The sequence below is a fragment of the Oreochromis aureus genome, linkage group 16 (assembly GCF_013358895.1).
Source record: "Oreochromis aureus strain Israel breed Guangdong linkage group 16, ZZ_aureus, whole genome shotgun sequence".
Taxonomy (NCBI): domain Eukaryota; kingdom Metazoa; phylum Chordata; class Actinopteri; order Cichliformes; family Cichlidae; genus Oreochromis; species Oreochromis aureus.
In genome coordinates, this window is record NC_052957.1 from 737,402 (window position 1) to 765,387 (window position 27,986).

At 45.9% G+C, this 27,986-nt stretch overlaps 1 protein-coding gene and 1 long non-coding RNA gene across 2 annotated transcripts in view; one reads left to right on the forward strand and one right to left on the reverse strand.

The window, feature by feature from the left end:
• Window positions 1-27,986, forward strand: part of mylka (myosin, light chain kinase a) — a 52,849-nt gene that overhangs the window by 17,568 nt on the left and 7,295 nt on the right. Inside the window, exons 12-27 of the mRNA XM_031748972.2 lie at window positions 6,289-6,420; window positions 7,898-8,095; window positions 8,627-8,834; window positions 8,910-8,954; window positions 10,780-10,866; window positions 11,551-12,431; window positions 15,511-15,627; window positions 17,785-17,844; window positions 23,295-23,342; window positions 23,935-24,062; window positions 24,180-24,336; window positions 24,489-24,679; window positions 24,760-24,874; window positions 27,357-27,395; window positions 27,516-27,606; window positions 27,684-27,887. Coding sequence (XP_031604832.1) covers window positions 6,289-6,420; window positions 7,898-8,095; window positions 8,627-8,834; window positions 8,910-8,954; window positions 10,780-10,866; window positions 11,551-12,431; window positions 15,511-15,627; window positions 17,785-17,844; window positions 23,295-23,342; window positions 23,935-24,062; window positions 24,180-24,336; window positions 24,489-24,679; window positions 24,760-24,874; window positions 27,357-27,395; window positions 27,516-27,606; window positions 27,684-27,887 — 2,701 coding nt within the window. The remainder of the gene's footprint in view (window positions 1-6,288; window positions 6,421-7,897; window positions 8,096-8,626; window positions 8,835-8,909; window positions 8,955-10,779; window positions 10,867-11,550; window positions 12,432-15,510; window positions 15,628-17,784; window positions 17,845-23,294; window positions 23,343-23,934; window positions 24,063-24,179; window positions 24,337-24,488; window positions 24,680-24,759; window positions 24,875-27,356; window positions 27,396-27,515; window positions 27,607-27,683; window positions 27,888-27,986) is intronic.
• LOC120433736 lies at window positions 1,316-5,127 on the reverse strand. The gene is made up of 3 exons (XR_005608727.1): window positions 5,011-5,127; window positions 2,430-2,501; window positions 1,316-1,983 (listed from the first exon to the last, which is right to left on the reverse strand). It is a non-coding gene; the product is annotated as an uncharacterized LOC120433736 (long non-coding RNA).

Genomic DNA, 27,986 nt, shown 5'->3' on the forward strand with positions numbered 1-27,986 from the left:
TCCTGGACCCAGTGGCTGCTGGAAGATCCTGGACCTGGTGGCAGCAGGAGGGTCCTGGACCTGGTGGCAGCAGGAGGATCCTGGACCTGGTGGCAGCAGGAGGGTCCTGGGCCTGGTGGCAGCAGGAGGGTCCTGGGCCTAGTGGCTGTTGGTCCAATCATTATTTAAATCATTATTAACGATCTCCTCAGAGCTGCTTTGTGATGGATGGGTGGGTGGGTGGATGAATGGATGGGTGGGTGGCCATCTACTGATTGGAAGGTTGGTGGTTCGATCCCTGGCTCCTCCAGTCTGCATGCCAAGTGTTCTTGGGCAAGATACTAACCCCAAGTTGCTCTCAGATCCATCAGAGTGTGAATGTATGAATGTTAGTTAGGAAGCACTAAAAAGCTTAGAAGACATGCTTGTATGAGTGGGTGTGACTGGGTGAATGTGGCATTCACCGAGTAGAAAAGTGCTGTATAAGAGTGAGTCCATTTACCCTGTGTGGATGGATAGATGTTGTAATGCAGGGCAGAGGAACAGCTTCACTCTGAGGCTCAGCATGTGATGGACTGAGTCCTCCAGCAGAGGGCAGCACTGACTCTCACACAGAAACACAATCATGGTCCAACAGGAAACTGAGGACATACTCCATCCTGACCTTTGACCTGACCTTCTGATAAGAGAGAGAGAAAAAACACACACACAAACAGGACACAAGACAGAAATGTTTTTGCGGGAGAATGTGAGACGTTTGAGTGAAGCAGGAAGAAGACGAGTGCACTCTGAACTCACAGGAAGTGTTTCATCAGCTCACCTGAAACATGTGGACACTGTAATTACTGCCACCTGCAGTGAGCAAACACCAGTTTATGGACCATCATAACTGTAGCAATGAAATAAAGTCTGAAAAAAGAGTCAGGGTTTGTGTCTTTACTTTAAAACAGAAAGATGCTTTTGTCCTGAGCAGCTAGAAGAGTCGTCACAGAGCACCCACACCCACAGCATCCACACCAGAGTGTAGTGGGCTCCTCCATCCTTACTGGAATCCTGCAAACACACAGCACTAAAACTCCACAGAGGTCAGAGGTCATCTTCAGGAGGGATGAAATCACCTGCAGAGCTGCTGCTGGGAAAAGCGTTCAGCTGTTAAACCCACGAGCAGCTTTAGTTTTATTATCTTCACGACTCTCAGAGTCTCTGCAGACTGCAAACACCTCCACCTCCTCCATCAACTCATACATATCACCTACAGTCATCGTGATTCATTCATCACCATGAAGCAGATTAACTGATTATCAGAGCGTGTGTGTGTGTATGTGGTGAGGTTACTCACACCGTCTCATTACCTGCTCTGTTCCTGTCGTTTTGATTGGTCAGAATCATGAAGCTGATGTAATCACGTGGATCAGCTGGAGTCACAGCTCAGGTTTTTCAGCGCCGTGTCGTTGAACCGCTGAGCAGAGGCAGCAGAGAGCCGAGAACCATATAAAGACAAAACACGCTGCAGCAGCAAACACACACACACACAGCCACACACACACACACACACAGAGTAAGACTGAAGCCGACCCAAGAAGGGCATGCAGAGGGAGTCCACAGCTTCATCACACGGTGGGGACTCCTCTCAGCTCTGCAGCTGATCCCAGGTCTGCCTCTGCTGTGAAAGGCTGCACAGCAGCTACAGATCGATGCTGACTCAGAAACTCTTTGGTCTGGTTATATTTGCTGCTCTTTAGTTTGCTGCTCAGGTTTGTAAGAACATAGGTTCATAAATAAATCAGAAACTGCAGCTGCTGAGTAAACACTGTGCAGTAAAATATGAAACACTTTGGTAAATGTAGAATTTCCTCATGATTTGGCTCAGCGTCGCTGATGCTCCTCTCTGAGGTTCTGTCACTCTCTCCTCTGTAATCCCAACTGTCACTTTCTCCTCTTCCTCTCGTCTGTTTTTCCTGATCTTCTGCTCTCACATTCACACTCGGCCCTCTTTAAACCGCTCTGTGGAAATGAAGATGGATAAAATGAAAGGTCGGCCGCTATCAGCAGATTTAAAATGATCAAAAACAGATTACAGCCTTTGAGGAAGTGACTCATGTGTGCTGATGTTTGCAGCCTGAACCTCTCAGCTCAGAAGCCTCAGTCCATCTGATACAATGCTCAGCCACATCACAACAGTTTGTTTATGATGAGACTGTTTTTGGTTCATTCATCATATCGTTTCCTTTTCTTTATACATTTTGTTCCACGTGACGGTAACTGATTTATTTCACTGATATTATTGCAAACAACAGGAACGTGGAGACAGTCGTGGGAAGCAAATCTTATAAAATTCCTGCCTCTGATGAATGTTTGCAGACCAGAGGGAGATCTGCTGAGCTTATACTCACAGTTTTCAGTGTCTTACCTTGTTCAGTCACCATGGTAACTGATGCTGATTATCTCACCTGGTCAGGAGCAGGTGAGGCTCACAGTTTCCAGCACATAGTGACTTTAAAGTGGTTGCCATGGTGATTCCACTGTAGAAACATGAACAGGTAGAAACAGAGGCTCATCAGTCTGTTACCTGTTAAAGTTTAGAGTCTGGGTGCTGGTCTGAGGTCAGCATTCACTCAGCTTTAACATCACTCTGGGTTCTTGGCTAGCTTAGCGTTAGCATGCTCTCTGACTAGATTAGCAAGCTGTCTGTGCAGGTGAAGTTGTGTTAACAGTATGATGCAGTTGTTTCTGTCCTGGAGCATTCTCCACTTTACCATTGCGCTCTCATGCTTCAGGGCAATAAAAATAAAAGTAATGTTTATATCCACGCTGGAGAATGGGACACACACCAACTGAAATCAGCTGATAGTAGCGGAGGTGCAAGAACCGAAAAGTGGGGGTGATAGGCAAGCAGAGTAAGGAACTGGAAGTTCAACTATCTGAACGCTACTCCAACAGAGGTCGATTATCTTGTTAATAATTTTACCTCCTCACTACGTACGACTCTGGATACTGTAGCTCCTGTGAAAACTAAGGCCTCAAATCAGAAGTACCTGACTCCGTGGTATAATTCTCAAACACGTAGCCTAAAGCAGATAACTCGTAAGCTGGAGAGGAAATGGCGTGTCACAAATTTAGAGGATCATCATTTAGCCTGGAGAAATAGTTTGCTGCTTTATAAGAAAGCCCTCCGCAAAGCCAGAACATCTTACTATTCGTCACTGATTGAAGAAAATAAGAACAACCCCAGGTTTCTCTTCAGCACTGTAGCCAGGCTGACAAACAGTCAGAGCTCTACTGAGCCAACCATCCCTTTAACGTTAACTAGTAATGACTTCATGAACTTCTTCACAAATAAAATTTTAACTATTGGAGAAAAAATTACCAATAATCATCCCACAGATGTAATATTATCTACAGCTACTTTTAGTACCATTGATGTTAAGTTAGACTCTTTTTCTCCAATTGATCTTTCTGAGTTAACTTCAATAATTACTTCCTCCAAACCATCAACGTGTCTTTTAGACCCCATTCCTACAAAACTGCTCAAAGAAGTCCTGCCATTAATTAATTCTTCAATCTTAAATATGATCAACCTATCTCTAATAATCGGCTATGTACCACAGGCCTTCAAGGTGGCTGTAGTTAAACCTTTACTTAAAAAGCATCTCTAGACCCAGCTGTCTTAGCTAATTATAGGCCAATCTCCAACCTTCCTTTCATATCAAACATCCTTGAAAGAGTAGTTGTCAAACAGCTAACAGATCATCTGCAGAGGAATGGCTTATTTGAAGCGTTTCAGTCAGGTTTCAGAGCTCATCACAGCACAGAAACAGCTTTAGTGAAGGTTACAAATGATCTTCTTGTGGCCTCTGACAGTGGACTCAATAGACTCCAATTTGTGCATGTAAATGGAGAGTCCTCTTCACACACTAAGGTCAATTATGGTGTTCCACAGGGTTCAGTGCTAGGACCAATTCTATTTACATTATACATGCTTCCCTTAGGCAGCATCATTAGAAGACATAGCATAAATTTTCACTGCTATGCAGATGACACGCAGCTCTATCTATCCATGAAGCCAGGTAACACACACCAATTAGTTAAACTGCAGGAATGTCTTAAAGACATAAAGACCTGGATGGCCGCTAACTTTCTGCTTCTTAATTCAGATAAAACTGAGGTTATTGTACTCGGCCCTGAAAATCTTAGAAATATGGTATCTAAGCAGATTCTTACTCTGGATGGCATTACCTTGGCCTCCAGTAACACTGTGAGGAGCCTTGGAGTCATTTTTGACCAGGACATGTCCTTCAACGCACATATTAAACAAATATGTAAGACTGCTTTCTTCCATTTGCGCAACATCTCTAAAATTAGAAATATCCTGTCTCAGAGTGATGCTGAAAAACTAGTTCATGCATTTATTACTTCCAGGCTGGACTACTGTAATTCTTTATTATCAGGATGTCAAACTTTCTGATTTCAGACTGTTTAGCTGATCAGATGTGATGAAATAATAGAAACCAGAATGCTGCTGGTATCACAGCTCCTGTGGATGAATTTATCACACAGACCTCAGTCGGGGTCCTGCAGATGCAGCTCTGCGAATCTGAAAATTATTTCTAAGTGGTGATGTTTATTTTTCATCACTCACAGTATTTTACATCTTCCTCCCCACCTTGACTACTCACATAAATTTAATCATCAATCTAAGACCTGTGTGATAAAATATAATAACCCGCTGTCGTAACACCGGCTATGTGAACTTACTGAGCTTAAAACAGAAATCAAAGAAGCTGCTGCAGGAAAATTTACCGCCCTGATGGTTTCTGGACTTTATTTTGTGTCCAAACTTTTGAATGTAATTTGCTGAATAGTGCAGAATTTAATTTTATTAGAGGGACGAGTGAGAGCAGCATCAGTCAGCCAATCACTGATCAGCGTGTCGGAGAGGAACCTTCATCGCAGCTTTATAAGGACAATCAGACATGCAGCAGGAAATCCCCCACTCAACACACACCCACACACACACACACAGTGAAATACCAGCGGGTTCCCACAGACAGCAGATTTCCATGTGAGGACAATAAAGTTTCATCTGCAGTCTGAGAAGAATCCGTCTCTGCTGCTGAAGTCGTTTCACTCAGTGAGTTTGTATCTGCAGGTCACATGACTCCTCACAGTGTAGGAGGAAGTGTTCACATCCTTTCAAATTAAAGTACTGCCAAACTACAGCATGCATCAATCCATCAGAGTTTGAATTCCTGCGCTGGAAACGGCAGTTTTATGTTCTTCTGTTTAACATGAAGGTCACAGCGTCATGGTTCATAACCTCAGCTGAAGGAAAGCAATATTCACAAACTTTAATTTTCTTTGTAAAATTAGAGGAGGACATTCTGAAACTCCCAAAATTAGAGAGGTTGGGTCTGCAGCAGCTGTTGTGCAGAACTTTACCAAATTACTTTACCAGCAATGGATGGATGGAAAGATGGATGAAGTGATGGATGGAGACATGGATAGAGTGATGAAGGATGGATGGAGGGATAATGGACAGATGGATGGAGGGAAGAAGGAATGGATGCATGGATGGAGGGAGGGATGATGGATTGGTGGATGGATGGATGGAGGGAGGGATGTATTTGTCTCTTGTGTAAGAGGGAAAGATGAAACCAAACCCGGCGTTTCAGATATTCACATTTCTGTTCCTTCACCTCCTCTGCCCCCGCTCGTCTCATCAACCCTGGAAACACCCCAGCATGGAAATATGATTGCACTAACAGTTGTTAGAGAGAGAGTGTGTGTGTGTGTGTGTGTGTGTTCATCAGTTAATGTGACGCACACACACGGCCAGTGAAGCAGTGTGTGTCCTCTCTGGTATTTCTGATATGTACACAGAACAAAACACACACATTTGTTCCTCCTCACATGAGCGCACACACATACACAGGTTTAATGGACTTTAGTGTGTGTGTGTGTGTGTGTGTGTGTGTGTGTGTGTGTGTGAGATGGAGGGAGAGAGAAGAGGAAACCCTCGCTCCTTATAAGGAAGAGGACGAGTGAGGCTCGGGCTGGTGCTCTCTGTGCTCTCTCTCTGCCTCAGGCTAACACACTGAGGTTATGTTAACGTTAGCTCTGAGTTTGGATTATGTTAGTTTAATGTGATTGGCTGTTACACTGTAAATAAAAACAGGAAGTCAACATGCATTATTTCCCTTTGACGTTTGAAGTATCAGTAGACTGCAGTACTCTCATGTACTGGAGTAAATGTACTTGATTACATTAGTGACTGCTCCTTTTTCTTCTTCATGTGTTTCCGCCCTGCAGGCAGACAGAGAGGCGGGAGGTCAGGGGTCACAGAGGTCAGAGCTGCGTGTGAAGCTCCTCGCTTCATTGGTCGCCTGAGCGATCTGAAGGTGATGGACGGCAGCAGAGTCGCCATGACGGTGGAGCTGAGCGGTACGCGTGTGTGTGTGTGTGTGTGTGTGTGTGTGTGTGTGTGTGTGTGTGTGTGTGTGTGTGTGTGCGTGTGTGTGCGTGTGCGTGTGCGAACTGTGGTATTTCCTGTCTGATCTCTGGGGAGATGGAGGAGATGCGATGAGGGCAGATTTACTTTGGACGAGTCTTCTTCGTTTCCTCTGAGTGTTGTTGTTGCTCTGATATGACAGCACGTATTGTTTCTGAATTATGAGTTCATTATGAGTCCCCACATTATTAACCCCGCAGAGTGTGTGTGTGTGTGTGTGTGTTACATAATGATTTTCCACACTGGGTTTTCTTCTCCATATAAGCTGTGTGAGGATCAGAGGTGCTGCTCTTTCTCTGGACGAGCTTCATTTCCACACGAAACTGAAATTCATGGAGCCCCCCCCCAACACACACACACACACACACACACACACACACACACACACACACACACACACACACACACACACACACACACACGCACGCACGCACGCACACACACACACACACACACACCTCTGACCTCTGGATGGTTTTCTTAACCAATCATTAAACTGAACTCCACTAAAGGTCAAACTGACGTATTAATAAATAATTGTACTTACTAAATGTGAAAAGTATTTAAACTAATTTTACATCCACAGCTAGAGTTAAAGCAGCTTTACTGAAGTAACCATGAAATGAATCAAATAACAGTGCAATTAAATTTAAATGACAGACTGTATCTAAAAAATGGCGACTGTGACAGTACTTGACATTATGAGGCCACGTCCTGTAGCCAAATGTATCTGGATGAGATGATGGAGTGCAGACACAGATACCTGCTGATTAGTGCTCAACGTCCAATCACAATCCTTGAATTTCACTGTGCATCAAAACTGAAGCTCCGCCTTCTTGGATGGTCTGTTAGTACAGTGACCTCACAGCTGCCATGTTATTGGTCAGAAGATGTCATTAAAAATGCTCCAACAGCGCAAACACAGCCCGGAGGTCCAGTTCAGGTGAAACTAGCAGACAGTTAACATCTACAGCCGCCTGTGTCACCATCCACCTGTCAGTCAAAGAGGCCACGCCCCTAATAACAAATAAACAGGTGAGTTATAAAGACCACCTGCCCCTGTACAGGTGTTATGAAGGTGGATAATTATCCATAAAGACCAATCAATTTGTGTATGAGGCTGTAAACGTGCTTATTTCTGCTGTAACGTTTTAACATGGGAGTCTATGGGGACTGAGTCACTGCTGCCTCTGCTGGATTGCAGAGGAACTGCACTTCCACTTTGCCTTTTTTTAAAAGTACTTTTGATTCAACAACACTACAATGTAAATTAAATAAACAAAATATTGTCACTCCTTTAATTCTCAAAAATACTGCATATAATAATAATGATATTAAGTAAAAGGATCTTTGGTGCGTACTGATCTTCACTGCTGTGTCCTGATGAATGAAGCTGTCTGTGGTCCTCAGGTCACCCTCCTCCAGAGGTGGTGTGGCTCCACAATGGGCAGGAGGTGACCGAGTCAGAGGACTTCCAGCTCCTCAGAGAGGGAACCCGCTGCACTCTGCTGATCCACGAGGTTTTCCCCGAGGACACCGGGACCTACAGCTGCCAGGCCTGGAACCAGTATGGAGAGGACCAGACCCAGGCCCGGCTCACTGTGGAGGGTACGCTGTAGTTGCACTGAGACGAACGTGGGGATTTTTGCAATGTTCACAAACACAAACACAACAATTACAAACCCACAGCCTTTCTGATCTTGACACCAAATCCACCTTGGCCTAAAAAAGCCAAAGAAAACTCCAGTCCTGTCTGTCAGCTGTTGTCTGTGTCGGGTTTTCAGAGCGATTGTAGCTTTGTTCATGCATTACATGCTTCTTTATTATCAGAGCCTGAATGGTAACTTATAGTTCATGGAGAGATTGAATGGTCTGTGGATCCTGAGTTTGTGTGGATACGATGTTTGTCCATCCAAATGATCTGATTAGTGTCCATGAGCAGAGCGAAGGAGAAGACATCAACCCTCCAGCTGTAACTGAGTATGTCTGTGCTGTAGCTCAATCACTGACCGATCAACTTTGGTGTCATTGTGTTCAGACACTATATACAGTATACAGTGTATATGTTGGGTTTCCTATGTGAGGCTCAACCACACGACCTCCATATAAACCCTGATTTATTATTGTGGTTTTCTGCAGAGCCTCAGGACGGCGTCCAGCCCTGGTTCATCACCAAGCCCAAAGAGGTGAGCGCTGCCGTTGGTCAGCATGTTCTCCTGTCATGTGCCATTGCCGGAGATCCGTTTCCCCAGTACACCTGGACCAGAGCCGACACGAGCCGACCTGTGACCTCCGGAGGCGACTATGAACTTCTACAGAAAGAGGACGTTGTCTCCCTGCTCATAAGGTTTACAGTCACACACAAACCACACATTCTGCAGCTAACCACACCTTATGCAGCTAACTGTGTTTTCTTCTTCAGACGAGTGAAGAAGGAACATGCCGGAGAGTACCTGATCAGACTGAGGTAACAGATCGACAGGCGCAGATACTGTAAACACTCACATGTCATAAAAAGACACAGATTCTGCAGACATGCTAAAATAATCCCAGATGATCTACAGTGCAGAGCTGCAGTGAGGATTACACTCACAGAGGAACCACCAACCCTCCCCCCTCCATAATCTATCCATCCATAACCTCATCATCCACCCCAGCACATACAGCAGTCTGCATCATATTCAAAGCATGATTATATAACATGAGAATAGAAGAGAAATCTCCTTCTGCTCATGGAAATCATGCGTGATGTACTGGTGCCAGTGAATATGATGTGAGCATGAAGAAACTGTGAGAGACGGCAAAGCTGCACTTTACCCAAAACACAAACCAACATCAAGGAATTCAAAGGTGCCTAATGCTGCACAGACAAGGTCCTCTGGGTGTTTTTAAGTGACAATAATGCTGAAAACAAGTGCTTAACCAATCAAAAACTTGGTCATGTTGGTTGGTAAAGTTCCTGAACAGATCTGGTTCAGGTGTATTGGGGACCTTGAATGTTCAGGTTCTTGATCTGGACCATCCAAGGTCCTGAAATTTCAGAGCTCCAGATCTCTGAAAAGTTCAGGATCTTTTGATATTTCATGAACTCCAAAGTTCCGATATTTTGGACCAAGTTCCTGTACTTTCTGAAGTACCACACCCTTGGAGGTAAAGAGAATATCCCCAGAACTTAATTCAGACCTTAGAAACCCAATAATTTCATCCAAATAGTCCCGAACCTGTAGAAACGGTGGAAGTACAGCTTTAAACCTCAAAGTCATTGAGCCATGAGTGACAACCAGGTGAGCCTAAAGATTTATTGTCAATCAAACATTATTACTAAAATATACACTTCATAATAATGGATAATTTTCAGTTTACTAGAACAGGAAACTGTTGGAACTCTCGGAGCAAATTCTGTATGTCCTGAACATCTTTTACAAACCAAGTCAGTATTTGGATGGTTTGAAATATCACAGTGTGAACATTAACAGCTTTGACTGACAGTGCAAAAGAAGGCTGGATTGTTCTGTGTGAATGGAAACCTACTGAAAATCTGTCCTCAGCTGAAATAGCTAAAAGAATATAATCGTTCTAACAAACATCAAACCTGATTCCATTTTTCAGAAGGTTCCTTGTGCTTTTCTTCAGATTGTAGGGCGAGTGTAGGGTTACTGTCTGTGAAGTCTTAGACGTTCAAAGGTTGATGCGGAGCAAATCAAATGCAGACGTCATTCTATATAAAAACTACTTTTACAATCAACAGATGAACTGAAGACGTCTCTGATGGCACAGAGGCCGTTTTTCCACAGATGTGAATAGAGGAGAGCTTTGGGCTCAAAAAGACAAAAGTTGATCTATAAAAGTAAATATCAGATTTCCCCATCATAATGGATGAAACGTTTCTCCCACTGAAAATGTCCAGATGAAGATTTACTTACCTGGATGATTGAGCATGCATCAAGACATAATGCGATTAGTGCTAACAAAGACAACAACTTTCAGGGTAATTTCAGTCAAATGTTCATGAACATTGTTGATCAGGACCAGTGGAGCCTACCTGGTGTCTTTTCCTCTCTTAAAGGGAAAAAACATTGAAAACAGCAGGAACAAGTGTTATGTGCCATTTATGAGAGATAAAAGGATCAGTTTCTCATATGAAGTCTGACATTGCAAATAGCACGGTGCAGCAGTGCCTGAGTTAAAACACTGCTGTGATGAATCAGTGGCATAGAAGTGGGAGATGGTCTTAATGCCTGTGAGAAGATGAGAGAGTGTGCTGCATGTAGAAGATAAACTTTGTGTTTCAGGAACAGTGTGGGCGAGTGCAGCGCTGTGGCCACGCTGTCGGTCACCGAAGGACGAGAAAAGGACAGGAGAGGTCGGGACGGCAGCAGGTGAGACCTCACTCACCTGGACACCTGCAGCTGGCTGAAAAGGGCGGAGTCAGATTTCGGTGCAGTATGAGCGTGATTGGTTGAACCTGACGAATTTTTAAAACGTCTCAACTCCCTAAACAGACCTCTGCATCATCAGCATAGAGTCTGACTCCGTCAGCCTTCGTCAGTGCCCCCCCCCCGCCATTTCCAGCTCTCTGTTCCTGTTTCCACCCCCTCCTCACACCCACCCATCATTCCCTCCATCCTTCTGTTATTTATCCAGAAATTCCCTAAAGCTTCTCTAATCCGTCCATATCACCCCGACCAATCAGAGCCAGTATTTCCTCTCTGTGTTTACTCTGCTGCGAGTGTTTGCTGGAAGAAACCCCGTTTGCTTTAGTTTGATGAAACTGTGAAAAAGAGTCAGCAGCTTCAGAACTGAGGAGAACGTGGAGGAGGAGGAGGAGGAAGAGGAGTGTGTCCTCAGTCTGCTTTTTCTTTGTTTACATCTGTGTGTGTGTGTGTGTTCCCTCTGCTCATGCCCATATTCGGGCAGTTGAGTCACTTGTGATGTAACATGAACAATTTGAGTCGAGGTCCCCCCACCTCCCACCGCCCCACCAGCTCAGATCTGGGGGGCGGAGCTTGTCCTCTTGCTCTCTCTCTGTGTCCCTCCATCTGTCTCTGTGCTTGTTCATCCAGCCTGGCAGCAGCAGCAGGAGGAGCAGGAGGAGGAGCAGCTGGTGAGAGCGTGGTGCTGAGAGGAGGTGGCAAAGGAGGAGGAGGCGTGGAGCAGAGAAGCAGCAGCAGCAACAGTGGTGTCAGTCGGCAGTGGCAGGAGGCCAACGAGGAGCAGAAGGAGAACCGGCAGCTCCCACACCTGCACAGGGAAGAGAAGAAGAAGAAAGAGGAGGACCAGACCACTGCTCCCAGAGGCCTCCTCAAACGCTGTGTGGAAACCAGGGAGCGGGGTGAAGAGGAGCTGCGGCAGAGGGAGGCGCAGCAGCTGGACTTCCGCTCGCTGCTTGGACGCCGAGCCGTTCAAGGCAAAAACATCCAAGAAGGAGACGAGCCAAGGGAGGCCGGCCCCGCCACCGCCACCGCCGAGCACAACCAGCGCCACCACATGGATTTTAAGGCCAACCTCAAGGGTATCAAACCCAAGAGTGAGGAGAAGGTGAACTCCCCGTCGCAGGTCGACTTCCGCAGCGTGCTGGGGAAGAAGGGCGCCGCAAGCAGCAACAGCAGCAAGGCCGCAGAGACGCCCACAAAGAACGCTGGCGACTTCCGCTCTGTCCTTGCCAACAAGAAGAAGCCGACGGCCCCCGAGAAGAATGGGGAGAAGGCGGAGGTGAACAACTGCGTGGATGGAGGGATTAATGAGAAGAAGAGCACCGGAGAAGGAGGAGGAGGAGGTGGTGCTGCACCGGAGTTTGTAGAGAAGCTGAGCGACATGACGGTGCTGGACGGTCAGCGGCTCCGGCTGCAGTGTCGCCTCGCAACCGCTTCTGATGTCACTGTCACCTGGACGCTGGACGGGAAGGTCATCAAGGCATCCAAGTTCATCGTCCTCGCAAACGAAGGTCAGAGGTCACACACACAGCACAACAGGAAGTGAAAGGTTTTCTGACATGATTTGGTTAAAAAGGAAGGAGGGCGGCTTTGTTTACATTTCACAGCAACCCCGAACGCTCACTTTGAATTCAAAGAAACTTTATTTAGCAGTAGTGTTTGTTTGCAGCGATCGATCATCAATCGGAGTGATCAGAATCGATTAGAATGACTGAATTTATTCAGGCTGAGAAAATGGAGAAAAACAACTCCTCAGATTAAAGACGACAGAATGAGCAGCGTGACAGGGAGGCGGAGCTGAGGAGGTGAAGCTGTGTGAGCTGGTGTGGCAGGGAGCAGCGTTGGTGGAGTCGGTGGAGTCGGTGGAGGAGCTGAAGCAGCTGCTGATGGAGGTCTGAGGATTCAGACTCTAATAATAGAACGCAGATGTGAAACAATAGAAGCAGGATGTGATGTGTGACCGTCACTGGAATTTCATATGGAAGCAGATCACTGTACATACACACACACACACACACACACACACGTATTACTGTACTTGTGAGGTCCGCAGGGATCATTCATCAGTTGAAGGGACACTCTGCCTGTTTTAAACTGTTTTCATGATGTTTAGTTACAAGCGTCTTCCTGAAGCTAATTTTTTAAACTTGTTCAGTAACTTTGAACATGCTGGAGCAGAACTGTCGTTCATGGATTTGATTGTAAAGACAAAAATTTAAAAAACAAAGTTTACTTTAAATTCAGTCTGGACTTTTTTGTGTTTAGCAGCAATGGTGATAGTTTTACTTACTTTTAGACATGGCTTTGCTAAAATTGAGTTAGCATGATTGTTCTAGCAGTAACATTAAGAAGGCAGTGACAGTTAGCCGCACTGCATGAATGTAACATTACCTGATCAAGTAAAAACGAGAGAGGGCGTGGTTATCAAAGATGGACGCAGCCGGTGCTCAGCTACTTTAAACCTGTATTCTTTCTAATCTCCAGTAGGGGGCGACTCCTCTGGCAGTTGTATAAAAGTCTGAGTGCATGAGCCTGCTGCTCGCCTCATGTTTACTTTGGAAATGAGGATCTTATTATAGCGACAAAGGAACAGGAAGCAGGAGATGATTGAGTCATTGGCCAATGAGCATGCAGCATGTTGTGTAGATCCACGTGCTTGGACTTTGTTGGGCTCGCCGCTCTGCTGCAGAGGTCACCCTCACTGCTTCTCCTCCTCCTGATGGTCGAGGGACACTTTGAGTTTACTTTCACTTTCAGCAGCTGGAGCAGCTGTCACAGTCTTTTCTTCTCTGTGCCGTTATCAGCGGCTCCAGCAGGAAGCTTTCATTAACAGGAAGCTTTCAGCATGGATGGTGAAATAAATACAGCAGCCGTCAGAATCAGACTGATGGCTCACATTTATAAAAATAGGCAGACTCACCCTTTAAGAGAGAGCCTGAAGGTCCTCACAAGCATAGAAACACACACTGTGATGTCCTGTAAAGACCTGTGTGTGTCTGTGTGTGTAATAATCCCTCAGTGTGTTATTTCAGTCTGGAGGATAGCCCCTGGTTGTGTGTGTTTATCCTGCATTGTGAGGAGTCTGTGTGTCACATGTTAAAGGTCAGAGGTCACACACACGTGTCGGTACAGATTTAAAGGCAGAGCATGTTTATGATGAACTCAGATCTTCACTTTCTGCTCTTGTGGTTTTGTAGGCGTCGTTATAACACGACGTGATGGTTGGCTGAAGGGTCATCATGACGATAAAATGTCAGATCAAAGCGATCCTTTTACAGAAAGTGCTCAGAGTGTTGATTCAGCGAGTTGCAGCAGCTTCCTGCCTTCTCTTCATGCTTTGTTGGATTTGGTGCGGATCCCCTCAAGTCTAAGACGTTGCCTCGGTCAGGTCCTGCAGCCTGTCAGTCGTAAGGACCTCTCTGACTTTAGTTTTCATCTTCCTCTCACTTCTTTAAATTACATTTTCATTTTTTATGAAACTTGCGGATGAGATTTAAAGATCATAGATACAAGTGGTGGAAATGAGTTTTCTCCAGAGGGTGTTTGGCCTTGTCATTACAAATGTGGTGAGGAGGGAATCAGAGTAGAGCAGCCAACTGAGGTGGTTCATCCGATTCGGACGCCTCCTGGGTGAGGTGTTCCTGTGCTAGTGGGAGGAAGCCCCGCGGCAGACGCAGGGCACTCTGGAGAGATTGCATCTCTCGGCTGGCCTGGGAACGCCTCGCTGTTCCCCCGGGTGAGCTGGAGGAGGTGGCTCACAGAGGGAGCTCTGGGCTTCTCTGGCTAGGCTGCTGCTCCCCTGACCCGGAAAAGGACAAGTGTAAGAAGATGGATGGTAACTCAGCACCACGATAGCATCATGACGCACAAATAAAAAGGGTCAGGGTGAGGTTGAGTGTTGGTCGTGTGCAGGTCGTATGAACGTCACTTCAGATCCGTGAGTTTCTGTGATAGCTCTGTTTTGTCACCAGGGGGGCAGTGTTAGAGACTCGTGTTCTTGTTAGTGAAACTGTCCATGACCCTCCGACCTCTACGAGGGTTTCTTAGACTTCACACTTCAGTTTTGTCCCGTCCTGTGAACTTCAGGTTCCCTAAACTCTCGGCTGGCCAATCGAGTTTTAAACATCTCGGTTCTGATTGGAGCAAACAGGACTTCATGAATAGTTGCTTAGTGACAGATTTCCATTTAAGTTTTTAAAACCATCTTTCAGGTGACAAAGTTAGATTAACAGGAAAAGTTTTTATTTTCACTGATCAGTCAAAGTGAGAGGCGAGTGAATGTGATGCTTGTCCTTCTGTCTGAAGCAAAGAAATGTCCTAACACGTGTTGAAGGAAGAAGGAAGCCTTTCTGAAGGATGCTGCACCGACCCCGAAGGATGGTCTTTAGTCTCACATGACGTCTAAAACTGTGCAGAACGTGACGCTGTGATAGCTCATTCATGTTAAATGAAATGTGTAAGGGGTCATACCTGCACTCTTTGTTTTTATTGATTAACTTTGTGGAATGTAAGAAATGAGACTTGACCTCGTGCTGATCTGACTGTGTCCTGTGTGGATTGTGTTATATTGTGCTGTGCTGTGTGTTGCAGGCGGCCTGTGCTCTCTGACCATAGACAAAGCCCTGCTGGAGGATGAAGGCCAGTATAAATGCAGAGCCGAGAACTCGGCAGGCAAAGCCGAGTGTTCCTGCACGGTTCTGGTGGACGGTGAGAACAAAGCTTTGGTCCTCTCTCAGATCTTTCCTTCAGTGCCGCATGTTCTTCTTCTGCTGCAGTTTTTGTTCTTCTGGTCTTTCCTCTACAGTTATTCTTCCTCCCGCATCCTGATGTAGGTTTAAAGCATTCAAACTGTGAGAGAAACTTTAAAGTGTACTTTTGTTGTCTGAATGAAGATCTGAAATGTATCTGATATGTTTGTCCTAGTCTGTCACCTAAACCAAAGAGCTTGTTCACTTCCTGCCGTGTCCATGAACATTTGTTGACTCCGTCATCAGCACTGACTCTCAGACACCAACCGATGAGTCGAGCCTCCTGAAATCAGGACTCTGTTCAGCAGTGCAGCTCTTTTTCTTTGGAGAGCTCAGACAAACATCAGCATTCATGGGTGATGTTAGCCCCGCCCACTCTCTTTGATGGTCGCTGCAGTGGTTCGGACTGAAACAGTGATGCAGCAGAAGCTGCAGCGCTGTCCTCTGGTCAGCTGGGTTTCCTGTCATTAGAACCAATGAACACAAACACAGTTGAACTTTATCAAAGATCGGCTCCTGTTTGCAGACGAGTTAGCGCTGGTCGTCAGGACATCCGCTGTTTGTAAAGGGTTTAGTCAGCTGGTTTTAACACAACAGATGGATTCACAACTCAGCGTGCTGTGTCCAGAACAGCACGGACGCCGTGGTCCAGCCTGCAGCACGGACACAGCAGCTGTTTCAGGTGTGTCTCAGTCTTGTGGTGCTCATGGACACCTGAGACTGAAGCAGCACGAGGACACTCGGCTCACTCTTTGCTGTGAGCTAACGCGGCGAGGACAGAGGCCGAGATCGTGATGTAAACACGATGAACTGTGCTCCACCATGTGCTGTGAATCTGTGATGTAGTGTTTGGACAGGAAGTCAAGGAAGTGACAGCAGTGACTTCCGGAGAACACAGAAAGTGTCCGGCTGTGTGAACACTGTGGTTCAGTTCTGAGACCTCCTGCTTCCAGGATCGTCTCAGGCCTGTGCACCAGGTCAGTCCAGACAGCACCCAAAGACTGCAGCCTGAAGGCCCATCAGACGCAGCATGTCTCACAGCAAACTAGAGCGAAGAATCCAAAATTTGTGTTGCGCTGCGCTCTGCTTGTACGTCATTTTTTGCTACCGCTCTACGTGTACGAGAAGCGCCTGCTCGTTGTCATTTCTAAACATGTATCTCTCTGACTTTGTGTCCTCTACGACAGTTTGTGTTGTATTATGTCCAAACCTTGAATAAAAACGTATCCCTCATCCATAAAGAAGAAAGCTTTGTCCCAACTAGTGAAGAGTGCGTTGTTTCCACAACGCTGCTTTCCCTCTGCAGAGCTCTGGAGGTCCCCGTACGTGCACGTAAACCTGTGACAAACAGTTCACCGAACTCGGACATGCACAGAACGCTTTCCTTCGTCGTGCGGTTGACCTTAACACAGCTGTAGGCTTAGTTTCTATCGGTAGCATGAAGGTGCGACACACGCGAGTACTCTGCTCTCCCACACCTGTGCTTGTGCTGCACTTTACTCGGCGCAGCGGAAAACCGTGACTGCACGACGCAAACAACAGACATGAATGGGTTTCAGAGCACCGCGCTGTGCCGTTTCCGATGTGAAACGGCCTTAACTCAGGCTGAACTGAGTCCCGTGCACGTTTACATGTGTATGCCTCCTGATTGTTATTTACGTACCTGGGTTCTCTGAGTCTGAGCAGTGACTTTTTTGGTAGTTTGTCCCTGAATGCAGCACCGCGCTGGTTTCCCTCACAAAAAGCCGGTGGCATTTTTCTGCGCTCACACGACTTGACTTGAACTTCTGCCGTCTCGCTGAGTCTCGCCAAGTCTCGCCGAGTCTCGCTGAGCAGCGTGTTACCAAACACCTGCTCTGGATCCACGCAGCATTCAGTAATTGTGCTCACTGATGTATTTCATGTCGGAGAGCAGAATGTGAAATGTCTGAGCTGTGTAAACACACATTTTGTTTTTCAGACTGAATAAAATATGAATTTTCTGCAGGTGAACGCTCAGTGTTTGCCGGAGGGTTTCTGATGTTTGTGTTGGGGTTCACAGCTGTGGAGCTCTCAGAGAGCACCTGAGTGTGTGCACGTGTTAACTCCTCCCTCTCTGTCTCTCTGTGTCCTGCAGACCCGGCTGAAAACTCTCCGGCCGACAAGAAGTCCAAGAAGGCGACTCCAACCTCAGAGAGTGAGTTTCCAAAATATGCAGCAGCAGCCTCTTTCCTTTTGTCCCAATAAGGAGCTGCAGGCTGGGATCACTGGTTCCCACACACACACACACACACACACACACACACACACACACACACACACACACACACACACACACACACACACACACACACACTCTCTCAGGCGAGTGTTTCTATTTTAAAGAGTCTGTGTATCACTGGAAACATCAGTTCCTTCATCACTGTCACATTATTATTCCTACCTCCAGAACAGTAAACCTTCATTAACACTACGTTTCCCATCAGCCCTGCTGCTTCCCACACACACACACACACACATGCACACACACATGCGCACACACACGCACACACAAACATGCACGCACGCATGCACGCACACACACACACACACTCCCCCTGTAGATCATAAACATGTTCAGCCTGGAGACGTTCCTTGCAGAGTTCACACCTGGAAACAAACTGTGCAGACACTGTGGGCTAAAACACAGTCTGCTACAAACAATAACTTTGTGGTTACAAGTAGTAACTTTGTTTGGTTTGTAGCTGTGTCCCGATTGGTCAGCTGGTTTGTAGCTGTGTTCTGATTGGTCATAATGCTTTCGTAGAAATCCTAAGATCACTCTTCAGAATAAAAGAAAGTGTTGTTGCTCTTTTAAAAGTTTCATCCTAATGAAAGATTTTGGGTTTTAAACAGGAACATATTGCAGAAAATACTAAAAGTAAAATTCCTGGATGTACTAACAGTTTAACATCAAAGCTATGATTAATAATTATTCACTCTGAGTAAATTGTGTTGTGTGACCAAAATGTTTCTTTCATGAACAAATCACAATAGAGACACAAATAAATGAAAGGGTTAAACATTTCCTGTTGGATGAGATGTTTCTCGATGTTTTCATGCTCTCCGTATCTGCACAGGGCTGAATATGTGAGTGCTTGAACAGTAACTTCATACAAAAACACTCTGACATGCAGCAGCTTCATGTTTCTGTCTGGTCTGCAGCCCTCAGTGGAAAATCTGCTCTTATCTTTATGATCCGACTCTAAATCCTTCCTGCTCAGTGTGTGTGTGTGTGTGTGTGTGTGTGTGTGTGTGTGTGTGTGTGTGTGTGTGTGTGTGTGCATGCCTCAGTGGGCTCACTGCTGTGGATGGATGTCCTGTTCTGCTCTGATCAGGTTCATATCACAGCTCCGAGGTTCAGTTCTGGAGTGGGGCTCACAGCTCTGCCCACAGACACATGTATGAAAACAGACTCAGAGTAGAAACAATCAGAGCTGAATCTACCTGAACATGAGCTGAGTGTTTCTCAGACCGGAGCTCGGCTCCTGCTTTGGTTTCAGTCACTTCTCGGAGTCCGCAGAGTTTTAGCAGCAGACAGAGGGAGGAAGGACGGGGGTGATGATGTCGGGGAGGCGGAGGGGGCGCTGCTCCTCTCCCACTTCCATTTAAGGCCTGGTTTCTGACTCTCGTGCTCTGACACACTTTGTTTTACTTTGCGTGCTGATTAAAAGCGTGGAAGTGTCGAGTGAAGCCGTTCGTCCGCCTGCTGGGCCCACATTAGCTTAGAGACACGCAGCAGGTTGGAGGCTGTGCGGTGCAGCGTGTGTGCATGTGTCAGCCTCCACCCTGAAACACAGTTACAGTAAAGACTGAGCACAAGACAAACGGAGGTTTGGGCCTTGCACTCCCAGTCTGCTTGCTGTCCTAACCATCCGCTGCAGGTGCTGCCCACTCTCACCTGTCGGTTTAGTCTGCAGCTACGAGTGGGCGGGGCTAAATGCTGTTAAAAATTTTTAAAACAAAGTTGTTAAAACGACATGTGCTCTGGGGGGTGGGTGGGTTGTTTTCAGGGGCTCTTATTGCAGCGGTGTGTCAGCAGGTATGCAGCTGATATTTTGGGACAGCATGTACAGGAACACTGAGTTCTTCACTTTCAGTGCAGAAGTAAATACAGAAGTGGTTCCTGTGACTGACAGAGCAAGGAGCCAATCAGAGTGCAGCTCTGACCATCAGCTGATTAATATCAAAGCTGCAGATCTGTGCTCCTCTGTCTTTGTGAGGACAGTTTGACATTCAGAGCTCAGCTTCTGTTTGTGTTTCCTCATTCATGAGTTTTCTCATACTAACCTGCTGATAGATGTGCTACTGGAGTCACAGCTGGAGGAAACCGCACCAAAACAGGCAGAGAAGGAGAATTTTAAAGTTTTAAATTAAAATTAAAATTTAAGTTACACACTGATGTCTGCACACAGCGGTCACGTTAACGTCTGTCGAGCGTTCAGACTGAATGTAATCTAAATGTGTTTCCTGCGACACATTCATCAGCTTCTTACTAAGGTTCAGTGTTTGATTCTGCAGCTCCTCACACAGTCACCGCGGTTCAAAGGTCAGAGCTTCAGACATGGAAGTGAAAGTCGGAGTGTCGGTCAGAGAGCGGCTCGGCTCACCAGTCGGTTCGTTTTAAAGCTTTACTGACAGGAGACACAAACCCTCCTGCTTCCAAAGCAGGTGTGAACGTATGCTTGTGTGTGTGCGTGTGTGTGTGTGCGTATGTGTTTATGTGTGCGTGTGTGTGTGTGTTTATGTGTGCGTGTGTTTATGTGTGTGTGTGCGTGTGTGTGTGTGTGTGTGTGTGTGTGTGTTTATGTGTGTGTGTGTGTGTGTGTGCGCGCGTATGTGTTTATGTGTGCGTGTGTGTGTGTGTTTATGTGTGCGTGTGTTTGTGTGTGTGTGTGCGTGTGTGTTTATGTGTGCGTGTGTGTGTGTGTTTATGTGTGCGTGTGTTTTGTGTGTGTGTGTGTATGTGTTTGTTTATGTGTGTGTGTGTGTGTGTTTATATGTGCGTGTGTTTGTGTGTGTGTGTGCGTATGTGTTTATATATGCGTGTGTGTGTGTGTTTATGTGTGCGTGTGTTTATGTGTGTGTGTGCGTGTGTGTTTATGTGTGCGTGTGTGTGTGTGTGTGTGTGTGTGTGTGTGTGTGTGTTTTCTTTGCAGACGAGTCACAAAAACCAGCCAAGCGTGCAACTTGTGCTGACCGTCTGATGATGTCACTACGTCACTGGGACCTGAGTGGCCAGTGTTAGGGACGTCACAGCGCCATGAGCGAGTTGATGGCATCCACCATTTTTATTTGGGGCATGAAGCGAGCAGCTGCTTCTTCGACTGTAGCAGCAGCGAGTTTGTTTTGTGAGTTTCTGTGAGAGCAGAAATAACTTTGTGTTGGAAAATCCTCATGTTTGTGTTTCCAAAGGAAAACTTCCCAGAGCCGAAGCAGCGAGGCTGGAAGGACGGAGCCTGAGCTCCAGACTGATGGTAACAGCAGACTTTGCAGTGTGGTCAGGTGGAAAGTGTTAAACATCTGAAGGAGGAAACAAAGAAAGAAGACGGCATGAACAGATTCCTCTATCGTCTCCTGTTCATCTGCAGCCATCACAAGAAAAACAAACTCCAGGAACTATTTCCTGCATCCAGCGGAACTATTTTTAGATTGTCCATGTACGGTCATCAGAGACGCTCTTCGTCTGTCTCACATTCTTCTCCTCCTCCTGCCTCTACTAGATGTTCTGCGAGGACAAAGTTCCTTAAACTCAAAAAGAAAAGCAGCTGATGACAGAAATATTTAAAAGAGAAGAAGACAAACAGCAAACAGCCTCATAAACACAAACTCTGAGAGGCTTGTATAAGCTCTGTGTTTCCTGTCGTGAACAGCACAGAATCTTCTGTTTCCATAAAACTCATAAAATCACAACAAAGCAGGACGATGTGAGACACACGTGTGAAAGCAGTCAGGAAAACCGTGTCTGTGCTTACATGACACTCCTCACTTAGTTTGAAATGTGCTTGTTGCACATTCACTTTTTTATTTTGTGCGTATTTTATTCAGTCTGTGTGTGATTTTTCTAAATGTGGAACATTTCTGCAATGTCCTTACTTCGTATCATCATTTCATCTTTGTTGTGAGTGTGATGTGTTTCAGTGTGAACAGGTGTGTCTGTATGTGTGCGGTGTGTGAGACACTGGAATTCAAAAATCCTGTGTGTGTGTGTGTGTGTGTGTGTGTGTGTGTGTGTGTGTGTGTGTGCGGTGTGTGAGACACTGGAATTCAAAAATCCTGTGTGTGTGTGTGTGTGTGTGTGTGTGAGACACTGGAATTCAAAAATCCTGTGTGTGTGTGTGTGTGTGTGTGTGTGTGTGTGTGTGTGTGTGTGTGTGTGTGTGTGTGTGTGTGAGACACTGGAATTCAAAAATCCTGTGTGTGTGTGTGTGTGTGTGTGTGTGTGTGTGTGTGTGTGAGAGAGAAGCAGCAGGGCTGATGGGAAATGTAGTGTTAATGAAGGTTTACTGTTATGGAGGTGTTATCTGCTCAGTTGTTTTCGGAGGTCTCGTGGTAGAAACTTTGCAGCAGAACTGGAAGATGAGGCGTCTCTGGAGTTTTCACAGGACGTTTGCAGGTTTACTGAGGAGATTGTTGTGGTTGGGGTAAAGCTTTGGAAGCTTTAGAGGTTTCAGTGAGTTTTCCTGTCCACTTGTTTCAGAGCTCTTGAATAGGTTTATGGAGGGTTTAAAGTTGGAGGTGGCCAAGGTCTTAAAGAAGCTCCAGAGGACCATGTAGAGGGCCCAGTGGAGATTTTAAAGTTCATTAAAGTTCCTTAGTGAGGTTTTAGAGGTCTTGAAAGAATGGTTACTAGTTTTCCAGAAGTACCAGGAATGTGTTTAATGCTGTCCGTGAAGTTAGCTATCCCCTTGTTTTAGAGGTCTTTAGTAGATCAAAGACATTTTTACCGACACATTTTAGGTTTCTGCGGAGGTCACAGAGGTCGTACAAATATTCTAAGTGAACTTGACATGTCAGTAGTCCTGTCAGAGTGGTCTTTGGGGGACTATTAAAGGTCTCAGCGGAGGTTTTGTGGGAAGAGGTTTTACTGTTCATTGTGAAAGTTCAACTTTAAGAAAGTTCCTTAAAGAGGTTTCAGGGGTCTTGAAAGGTTGTTTGAACACTTGCCAGAGGTCTTTAAGAACTGTTTTAAGGATGTTTAGACCTTGAAATTCTCTGTCCACATGTCATGCGGTCTTAATAGGCTAAAGAAGGTTTTAGAGGTCGCTGTGGAAGTTGCAGAGGTCTTGGGAAGCTCCAGAGTAACATATGGAGGTTACTGAATTTGTTGCACCCTCATGAGTCCTTGCATCATCTGGTCCAGGGCTCAGTTTGTGCAGTATAACAATATTCATTGCTTGGGTGGTTGCAGAGGTTTTGAAAAGGCTCTGAGGTGCTTGGACATTTAGAAGACATCATGAATAAGTCATCTTGTTTCCAGAATCAGATTCCAGTAGATCTGATTCTGCTGTGAAATGACATCCACACGTTTCTCCATCTGAGATCACAGCTCGTCTTGTCCGAACGTCTGGTTCAGGTGTCTGACCGCCTGCTGTGTTCTTCTTTCAGGTGAAGCCAGAATAAAGAAGCCAACTCCAAAGACTCCGCCCAAACAAGGTGAGACTCACCTGTAGTGAATCATGTTTACCAGGCAGGGAGGTCCTGCTGAGACAGGTGCATTATGTGAAAGGCGGGCATGTTTCTGGACAACATGTGACGATATCTGTCTCTGTTATTACTGCAGGGAAGAGCAGGTTGATTGGCCCTTTAGTGTCAGTTTAGAGCTGGACTGTCAGACAATCAATCAATAATCAATAATAAAAAAAGAGATTTGCAAAAACTGCAAAGTCATGAATGTAAAACTTCTTTCTTTGCATGCGAAGTATAACAAAGTCAGTCTAATGCCTGACTGACAGCAGGGGGCGCTGCAGTTCTGACTGAAACTCTGCCTAAGTGCCTTGGAGCAACGTAATGATGGTAAAGCTGCTGTTATTGAAATTTTCATTCAGAAGTTGATTTGATTGCTGATTTCATTCAGCTCCTCTCAGATTAAATAGAAAGAACATGGAGTCTGGTGGTGACGACTTTGTTCCTCCTCTTTGAGTATTGATCACAGTCAGTTCACACACTATTATTAAAGGAACATCTTTTATGGTCTCTAATGCAGGACTCCTTTTATTGATTATAGATTATTGATATGTGTGTGTAGCTCTGCCTCCTCAGATCCTGCAGTTCCCTGAGGACATGAAGATACTGGCGGGGGAGAAAGTGGAGATCCTTTGCAAGTTCTCTGGAGCTCCGCCCATCACTTGCACCTGGCTGAAGTTCAGGAAACCGGTGAGACACACACACACACACACACACACACACACACACACACACATTAAGGCTGAGGCTATGGTACGTCGAAGTGTTTTTCTAAGCCTGCTCCTGCCTGTCCGGTCTCGGGTTCAGATCCAGGAGGGCTCAGATGACATCTCCATCGAGAGTAACGACAGCAGCAGCAGGCTGACCATCGGCAGCGGGCAGCAGGAACACTGTGGCTGCTACACCATCGAGCTGAAGAACAGCTACGGCCTCAGACAGGCCGCCCTCAACCTCACCATCGTCGGTGAGAAACACCTGCAGTGTCTGCACTTCCTATTTGCTGATTTCTGAAAGAATCAGCTGCAAAACAAAAATTTCATTTATTTTGCAGCTTTAATATTTTCAGCTTGTGTTAAGCCCAATATTCACGTCGTCATCTATCCCGCCCCTCCTCAGATAAACCTGACCCCCCAGCAAAGGTTCCTGCGGCCTCAGACATCCGTCGGTCCAGCCTGACGCTGTCGTGGTATGGGCCGACCTACGATGGAGGTAGTGCTGTGCAGTCCTATAAACTGGAGATCTGGGACTCCGTGGAGCAGCAGTGGAAACACCTGGTGTCCTGCAATAGCACCTCCTACAACGTGCAGGTGAGTGTTCTCTCGCAGCACGGCTCAGAAACTGTTAAAGGACTGTTTTAAGGGTCGGTAAAATGTCTGTTTGTCTCTAGAACCTTCTCCCAGATCGGCAGTACAAGTTCCGTGTCCGGGCAGAGAACGTCTATGGAGTCGGAGAGCCAAGCGCCGAATCTGAACCTGTGACCGTCGGACTGGTGGACGATGATGGTGAGAAAACTCGAGATGACTCCCTTCCTTGAGTTGTTGGTGATACATTTAGAACTTTCTTGAAGTCCTGACGGTTACAAGGATCATTCATCACACATCAACACAGCAACTACTTTCTATCTGCCAAACTACGTCCGCCAAACGAATGAGTCTGAACAAGGACGTGTCCATGATGAGAGGCTCCCTTAGCCAAGCTCACTGCATGTTTTTAAGGAAGCGGTTCAGGAATTCTGAAAGCTTCCTGCTGAGTTTTTTAAATAAATGTTTGGTGCTTTGAGCACCACAAATCATTACACCGAAGAGAAGACAGCTCATGGCTACAGAACTGGGCAGCTCACACCAAAACATCTGGATGGATAAAGCTGTCTTTAACCTGGAGTGATGGAGAACCCCGAGATGAGTTTTCTCTTCATTAGGTTCCAAATGGATTTTATGAAGGGAGGCCAGTGGGTACTGGGAACCATACCACTGCTGCTTTGTGGAGATTGGGAACCTGCTACAAATTCATGTCCAGTGAAACAGACGTGCTGTGCTCAGTTAATCTTAGTTTATGTTAATGCCATAAACACAAGGTTAGGAATCTGATAAATGGGAGGAGGAGTCAAATCTCACTATTAAATAACTGAAACATAAATAGTGATGCAGGATGCTTTGTAAGTTGAGGTAGATACTTTCCTCATATAACAAGACCCGCCTCACTGGTGTAACTAGTTTAACAAACACCCAGTTTGACAGTTGGTACCTGTTATGTTCATATATTTGCATAAATAATCCTGATCTACTGTTTCCTGGGCAAATGTTCCTGCATGTTCCGGTCATTGATGGGGTCACTCCAAAGCTCTGGGTTTTCTTCTTTGAAGTAGACAGACTAGATGCTACCATAGATTTGGAGTTTCTGTTGGTCTAAGTCAGGGGTCGGCTACCTGCGGCTCTGGAGCCGCATGCGGCTCTTTAGTCCTTGTAGTGCGGCTTCGGGTGGTTTGGGCAAATAAATCAGAAGTATTTAGCTGAAGTGTAATTTCTTTATGTTAGTTCTTTTTAACTCGTAGTTCTAAATTGGAAGATTATTGTGATATTGAAATATAAAAATAAAATTATATTCTATTATTTTTTCATCGCTCAAAATAAGCGTCACACTCGCAGAAGCCGGTATACCTGCCGAAACGCCGTGCATTTATGGAGACTTTCAGCCCCAGGTAGGCCAATTATGGATCTTCGGATCCACATTATGTCAGCAGCTGTTCTCCACCGTGTTAAAGACAAACACTGCTCACGCCTGACAGATGACAGCTTACAGTCCTGCGTAAACTGACTTCGTATAGCCCCGATTTGCGGACTCTGTGCGCAGAGGTTCAGGAGCAGAAGTCCCATTGTAAACAAATCACGGCAGACCCGACGATGTTTCCATGAGCATGCTTTTGAGCATCTCTTTATTGACCACTTTTCACACACGGTTGCTGTACGCATACAGCCGGCTGTAGCTTTTCAGCTCACAGCCCGACATACACCACCAACAACACAACAGCACAGATAGCGCAGACGTAAAGGCAGCGAGGCGTGATTGCGGGTGTCGCTCAGGTGCGTCCGCCTCCCCTGCAGCGGCGCTGCAAACCACGCCCCGCCGCACGGATTAACCAGGTAAAATACATATTTAGGCAGAATTTTGCAAATATCTATTTTTCATTTTTCAGCAGCATAGTGCTTTTTTCCAATTATTTTTTAAGAGTCAGGTCAAGGCTCCAACAGCCCAAAGGCGATATAAGGGAGGCGGCTGACAACAGTTTTTGTTTGCTACATGGATCATTTTAGTTCAGCTGGGTGTCTTTCCTTTTCTTATATTTCTTTAAGAGTTCAAAATGTGTTAATTACGTAAATATAATTTAATTTTCTCTGTAGCACTTCATGGATTTCATAAGCAACACACCTTAGTTGTTCACACAAAGCATAAAGATAAAACACAATATATACAGTGTTATCTTCATTTTAGATGTCAGAAAGTATTTGCGGCTCCCAGTGTTTTCTTTTGCGTGGAAACCGGGTCCAAATGGCTCTTTGGGTGTAAAAGGTTGCTGACCCCTGGTCTAGGTGGTCATGATAATCTCACCCCAGTTCCTGAATTAAGTGGTTGCTGGTTTTAGACCACTAAAGTCTCGGTAGTGCCCTTGAGCTAAGCTTCATAATCATGAGCTGCTGAGGTAGAAGGGGAACGAGAGGGTCGAGCCTCAGATGGAGCCCAAAGTGATAAAAAAAACTTAACATTTGGTCTGATTTCATGACAAGTTAGCTAAATGTGAAACCAGACTGCCGCTCCATGATGATTCCTAATGAAAGACCTGGTCCACCAGTATCTCCAGCTGTTCACCTGTAACTAAACCAGAACCAACTAAACCAATCAAACTAAACTACATCCAGTTCAACTGCATCTCAGTGATCAGGAATGAACTAACCAGACTAACTGAACTAACTCTGCTTCGTCCGACAGAAAACCAAGAGGAGCCAGAGGCAGAGGAGGAGGATGAAGGTATGACACTGACTAACTGTATACCCACATGGATGTTCGGTAACCTTCACACAGTATTCACACATCTTCAGTCCTCCCGTGTCTGTGACCTCTGACCTCTGTGTGTTGTCTGTGTGTCAGACTCAGAGAAAGAGCCAGAGTACAGAGATGTGACCATCAGAACAGACATAAAGGTGAAGGACCTGTACGACGTGGAGGAGAGGCTGGGAACGTAAGTATGCGCTCACATTTCCCATCATGCACCTGAACCTCTGTAGACATTCTCACAGTGTTGTGTTTGCATGGAAGGGGGAAGTTCGGTCAGGTCTTCAAGCTGGTGGAGAAGTCTACGAAGAAGGTTTGGGCCGGAAAGTTTATCAAAGCCTACTCTGCAAAGGAGAAGGAGAACGTGCGGCAGGAGATCGGCATCATGAACAGCCTCCATCACCCCAAACTGGTCCAGTGTGTCGACGCCTTCGAGGGCAAGTCTGACATCGTCATGGTGCTGGAGATGTAAGTGATCCATCACATGTATCTCCTTACATCACTGCAGCTGGCGGTGAGGAGTCAGAGATGAGTTCAGCCAGTGATGGATGGAAGGCAGTGAATGTC